The following is a 6,000-nucleotide window of genomic DNA, read 5'->3' as shown; positions in this document are numbered from 1 at the left end:
AGCTGGCCGATCAGTCAGTTGGCTGCGGGGAGTGGGTGGGTGGGCAGGCGGGCGGGCGGGGCATCCGGGCGGGTGCAGATGCCTGGGAATGCTAATGGGGGTCCGAGGCCGCGCTCTTCGGGGACGGCAGGCAGACAGGCCAAGAGGCATCCCCCACAGCCGCCCCCAGACCGAGCCCCGCTTCCCGGGACCGAGGCGCCCCCAACCCCGCAGCCACAGCACGTGCCCCATCCCGGCGCAGCGGAACTCCGGCCCGTGCCCGGCGTCGCCCTCCTGGGCGGCCGCCATTGGCTGCGCCGTCGGCTCCGGCCCACCCGTTGCCTCCTGTTGCCGGCTGCCCCATTTTCTCCGAGCCTCACGGGGCCCCGCACTGGCTCTGGGCGACCCCAGGGGCGTGGCGCGCGCAGAGCGGCGCCGGGGGCGGGGCCTCGCGCAGGGCGCCCAGGGATTGGCCGCGGGAAACAAGGGGTGGGGCCGGCCCCGGAGAAAACAGCGCGCGCGCGGCCCTACTGCAGTCCCAGCCTGGAACCCGAGCCAGCCGGAGTCTCCCGCCGCGCCCGCTCCGGGGCTTTTTTTCTTTTACTTTCTTTCTTTTTTTTTTAATACCGCGGAGCCCCCTGCCCGGTCCACCAGCCCGCTCCTGCGTAGCGCGAGCCTCTTCCTGTCTCGCAGGTCCCGTCCCGCGCGCTGAAGCCCCTGCCGAAGCGGCGATGCGCCTCATTCAGAACATGTGCACTATCGCCGAGTACCCCGCCCCGGGCAGCGTAGCCGCCGCCGATTGCTGCCTGGGGGCGGCGGGCCGCCGCCTGGTCAAGATCGCTGTGGTGGGCGCCAGTGGCGTGGGCAAGACAGGTGAGTCTTAGCGCTCCGGCGAGAACCCGCTTACCTCTGGGGCTGGAGTTGGGCGGCCCCCACTGAGAGTTGCGGTTAAACGAGGCGTGGGGGAGAGGTGGGAGCTGCAGCCGGATCGCCCACCCTCTCCTACTGATCCGCTGCCCCTCGGGAGGGACCTCAGCCATCTTCGTTTCCACTCTCCTCCTTCATCGGATGAGGGAAACAAACTGCTGAGGGCCAGACGACCCTCTACACCACCGACACAACGGGGATTCGAATTCTGGGGTTCTTGAGCCTCTGGCAGTCCCTGGCACAGAAAGGGGAGTTAGTGAACGTAACCTCTCCTGGAGTTCTTTAAGGTTAGGAAACACATTTGTCTGCGGGAAGGCTTAGGTGTGGCTCAGCCGGGCTCCGAGGATGGTGGTGGACCAAATGACCCATCCAGCTGGACAGAGCCATAATTCACGACGCCTTCCAGCCCCCTCCCCGTCGTTGCAGGGTAGGAATTTCACGTGGTGGTCGGCTGGCTTTCTCTGAGAGTTGCTTTTTAGGTTGGGGGAGGGGTGGAGACCAACCTAACTTCTTGTGCCAAGGTTAACTCTCTTTCCCTTCTCTTTTCTGACCTGCAGCTCTGGTGGTCCGGTTCCTCACCAAACGATTCATCGGTGACTATGAAAGAAATGCAGGTGAGGAAATGTATTTGAGGAAAATGCTGTCAGCTTGCACCAGTACTGCTGTTCCCTTTTTTTTTTTTTCAGTGTCTACCAGGCAGGTTCCTTCAGAGTGACAGTCTGAGCACTGGGATCCTGCCACTTGTAACTTCCCTTGCCCCCGTCCCGTGCTCCCCCGCTTCCCATAACTGCCATCTGGCCTCATTCCATTCCAAGCCCATTCATCATTTTATCAAGTGCCTGAAAGTATTCCCCTTGGTATGTTTTAACTATAGGGACCCCAGTTGGAAGCACCCTTTGTACTCAAGAGCCTCTCCCTTCAAAACACTCCTGCAAAAGTCATAAAAAAAAAAAAAAAAGATGGCCAGCTCCTCCCCCTACCCCTCGCCCTCTCTGCTGGCTGCCTTTCAGAGGTGACCTTTTAAAGCAAAGGCCAAAGGAGAGCAGTTGTAAACCTAAAGTTCTCTTTTCTTAACAAAGAAAAATAACTAAATGGTAAAATTTTAGGAGGAGAGTTCCTGAATAAATGATAGAACACTTTTTCAATCCCTGTGATTAAGAATGTCCACTGGGGAGGCTTAAGGACTTTCTACCTATGCTCTGTTAGCAAATTGTTTAATTCCTTAGACCATATGAAGTACCTACAGGGGATTATTTGGAACGCACTATATAAACCATCCCAAGATAAGGCATGGCAGCCTTGTGCTTTGATGTAGAGTCAGCTATGTTATGTTACACTTGTATTCCAACTGATTATGTTGGTTGTGAATTTACTAACAATATTTGCCCACCAAACCATTATATCTAATAGCTAGAATATAAATTTATGCCAAAGAGCGATAAGTACTAAAATAAAACAAATTCCACACATGCTGAACAAGAAAAATTTTTTTCACGGAAATTCTCTAAACATGGAACCTTCGTTTAAAATTCGACAGCTAAGGTTCCAAAAATGTACAAGCTTTGTCCTAGTTTTAATAAACCTGCTAAAACGGGGTTAAAATTGCAGTTGTTTAAAAAAAAAATCTGAACTAAGCCCATTAAACAGAATAAACTACAGCATATTTTTGTGCATTGGTTCAGGTTATAATTTCTAAGTTAAAAAAATATCCCACAATGTTTTAAAAGTTGTACAAGAAGGAAGGACATAATCTTTTTTTTTTTTTTGAAATTTTGCCTTTATAGGTAATCTCTATACCAGACAAGTCCAAATAGAAGGTGAAACCCTGGCTATTCAGGTTCAAGACACTCCAGGTATTCAGGTGAGTATCTGAGATATGTGACTAGATCAAAGGGGAGTCTGCTTGGCCGTGGAATTGTTCGATTGTTTCCAAAGTACCTCTTGCTGAAGGAGGAGAGAGACTTGGGGAGTCACTAGGCTTTTATATGTTGTTTGACACTTCAGCTGTATCTGGCTGTTGGTCAGTCTTAGCCTGGCTTAATTTGGGAGACTTGGCTAAGGGGCAGAAATCTTCTCGTAGGAGGATTCTACCCAGCAGGAAAGACCAAACCAAACACACTTGGATTTGGCAAAATGCCCTTGCTATGGTTAAAAAGGTCAGTTTTTACATTTGTGTTTTTGGCATTAGAAATCAAACATCTAGGTATAGTCTCCAAACACTTGGAATCATTTTTATGTGGTGGAAAGTTACGCTATAGACAAAGAGCCATGCGCGCGTGTGTATTTTTTTTTTTCCCTCTTGAACTGGGCAGTTATCCAGGTTTAAATGCTTCCAGCTCCTATCTTTACTTCCCCAGACTTACTGTCTAGCCAGTTAATTTCCCATTTTATGCAACTACAAAGTCTCTCTGCATGGAGTTCTCTGCAGGTCAGTTTTCCACTCGAGTGTGGTGAGCTGCTCTGTTATTTATTCCAGCTCCATGCAGCTGGATCAACATATTGTCGAGAAAGCTGAAGCGTGGGGGGGATAGAACTTGTTTACGGCCTGCAACCTGGTGTTCCCGCTAAGGGCTTTTTGAATTCTCTCTCCAGCTGAGCCAGGGCTCTCTCCGGCCCTCACCCTTCACCTTGCCGTCATCCCTCTCTTTCAGGTCCACGAGAACGGCCTGAGCTGCACCGAGCAGCTGAATAGATGCATCCGCTGGGCAGACGCTGTGGTGATCGTCTTCTCCATCACCGACTACAAGAGCTACGAACTCACCGGCCCGCTCCACCAGCACGTGCAGCAGCTGCACCCGGGCACTCGGCTGCCTGTGGTCGTCGTGGCCAACAAGGCCGACCTGCTGCACATCAGGCAGGTGGACCCTCAGCTTGGACTGCAGCTGGCCAGCATGCTGGGCTGCTCCTTCTACGAGGTGTCCGTCAGCGAGAACGACAACGACGTCTACAGCGCTTTCCACGTGCTGTGCAAGGAAGTGAGTCACAAACAGCAGCCCAGTGGCACGCCAGAGAAGCGACGGACCTCCCTCATCCCCAGGCCCAAGTCCCCCAACATGCAGGACCTGAAGAGGAGGTTCAAGCAAGCGCTCTCTGCCAAAGTCAGGACTGTCACCTCTGTCTGACGCCGAGCTGCTCGAGGGGGTTTGGTCTTCCCGGGAAGAGGCCCGAGGTTCTGCAGGAATGTTGGATGCTGGCCGTTATTCATGGTTCCAGGAAGGGCTGGAGCAGAGGGGCCAGGAGGGCCCATGGAACTGCTGCAGACGAGGAAGCGTTGTCCTGAGCAGGGGGAAAGAACTGATGCAGCTTGAACGAGCCCACTGCCACCCTCCGAATACGTGAAACATCCTCCATGTCTTTTCCTCCGGAGTGGGGACGGGGCACGATCGCTGGGGATTTTGTTAACTACCTTGTAAATGACAGTCAGTTGTAATTTCAGCCAGTATATTGATGCGATTTACGTTGGGAATGAAAGAATGGATTAAGCATTCACAGGCTTTCCTCTTTTTTTTTTTTCTTCTTTCTTTCTTTTCCTTTTTTTTTTTTTCCCCTCCTCCCAAGAGGAAGAATTGCTTTTCTTACGCGAGTATATGTGTCTCTGGAATACGCTTCCTTATAGAATGCCCTTCTAACCTGAAGGATACCCAGATTTCTTTTTCTTTTAATGAACAAGGAGAAAATACTACCCCACCCCACTAAAAAGGGTGGAGTTTATGGGCCGAATGTTATATATACAGACGTGTGTAAGCTTATGGGCCTGCATCCTCCTGCCATGGGGTGAGTATGCTGAGTTGGGTACGTGTTGAGTGGTTGAGAACACAAACTCTTCAGCCCCAGACTTTGAGTAATTGTGAGACTGTATAATTTTTTTTTTTTAATCGTTGCATCAGGTACAGAAAAACAAAGTGTGTCCATTTATTTTGGTCTGATTTGTGTAAACACAGCAATGACGCTGGGTTGTTTGTAGACCTGGCCGAGTTGTGGCTTAACTACGGAAACACTATCTTAAAGCGAGTGAACAGATGCAGGGGTGACCGCCAAATCTCCTACACAGATGCACTTTAAAAAGCCACTCATGCTTTTGGCTTAAACTGTAATTAATTTATTTTATGTACAATAAAGCTCATTTTAAAAGAGGAGACGTCTGACTTGGTCTTAATTGAAACGTTCACCTTCTGTCCTTCAGACAAAGTATTACTCGGCACCTTGTACTTCTTGGGCACGTCGAGTCGGGCAAGATACCTTCCTGGGGTGAGCACTTAAGTCTCACAACAAGCCACTGAAGCGCATGCTCTTCTTATCCCCATTTTACAGATGAGGAAACAGGCTTGAAAACAAGTTAAATAACTTGTCAAAGGCCCCGGTCTGCGAGAGTTGTAAATTGTAATTTGCTGCTTTCTAGTCAAGAGTATAGCACATCTCCTATTCATTTCCTTCCTGATCCTCCAGGTAAACCTAAGACAAATGTCTGGCCCTATATTTTATGTTGATCAGATCGCTTGGCTAAGCCGTGAAGATCACGCTTCTACACAAGACCACTGTTTCTCCATAAGTGCTCTATTCGGCAAACCTTCCTTGGGTACGCTGCTTTCAGAAAGTGCACTCTGTTCTCATTCTGCAGAAGCTCGTAGCAGTTGATCCGGGGCTGTTCAGGAACCCCTCCCACGTAGCACCTGCCCCAGGTGATGTGCTAAAACTGCCAGGCCTCTCATCGGCTTCCATCCGAGCCTGGGAGACCTTTCATACAAGCTAAGTGAGTCACCACCTTTATGGGCAAATAGGCACACCTTATATTTGTGTAGTGCTTTCACACACCTGATCTCATTTAACCCTCAGGATAAACCAGTGGGGAGGGCGGGGGAGGTAATACGACCATTTTACAGATGAGAAAAACGCTCTGAGTTTCGAGTGATGTCCTCGAGTTCACACAAAGGGCATGAATCAATGTCTTCTGACTATATTCGATTTTCTTAGTCCTTTATAATATTTCATATATGGGCCACTGCCACATATAGGGGACCTTGGGACCAAGAGAAGCAGCCATAATGAATAGTTGAGGGCCTACTACGGAATGGTACCAGATTTTCAAATCTGTTT

At 50.2% G+C, this 6,000-nt stretch overlaps 1 protein-coding gene across 1 annotated transcript; it reads left to right on the top strand.

The window, feature by feature from the left end:
• The first annotated feature begins 530 nt into the window (after positions 1-530).
• On the top strand, positions 531-5,040 carry RASL11B (RAS like family 11 member B). The gene is made up of 4 exons (XM_060148194.1): positions 531-852; positions 1,464-1,520; positions 2,691-2,767; positions 3,558-5,040. The coding sequence occupies exons 1-4, from the start codon at positions 711-713 to the stop codon at positions 4,026-4,028; spliced, it is 747 nt and encodes a 248-aa protein (XP_060004177.1). The 5' UTR covers positions 531-710; the 3' UTR covers positions 4,029-5,040.
• The last annotated feature ends 960 nt before the right edge of the window (positions 5,041-6,000 follow it).

Source organism: Lagenorhynchus albirostris, chromosome 4 (genome assembly GCF_949774975.1).
Source record: "Lagenorhynchus albirostris chromosome 4, mLagAlb1.1, whole genome shotgun sequence".
Classification (NCBI taxonomy): Eukaryota; Metazoa; Chordata; class Mammalia; order Artiodactyla; family Delphinidae; genus Lagenorhynchus; species Lagenorhynchus albirostris.
Note: the sequence above shows the minus strand (reverse complement) of the source record. Positions and strands in the feature narration are given on the sequence as shown.

Coding starts and splice junctions, on each gene's coding strand:
- RASL11B (XM_060148194.1), top strand. CDS start 711: ATGCGCCTCATTCAGAACATGTGCACTATCGCCGAGTACCCCGCCCCG. Junction 853..1,463: donor CAGTGGCGTGGGCAAGACAG/GTGAGTCTTAGC, acceptor TCTGACCTGCAG/CTCTGGTGGTCCGGTTCCTC. Junction 1,521..2,690: donor TGACTATGAAAGAAATGCAG/GTGAGGAAATGT, acceptor TTGCCTTTATAG/GTAATCTCTATACCAGACAA.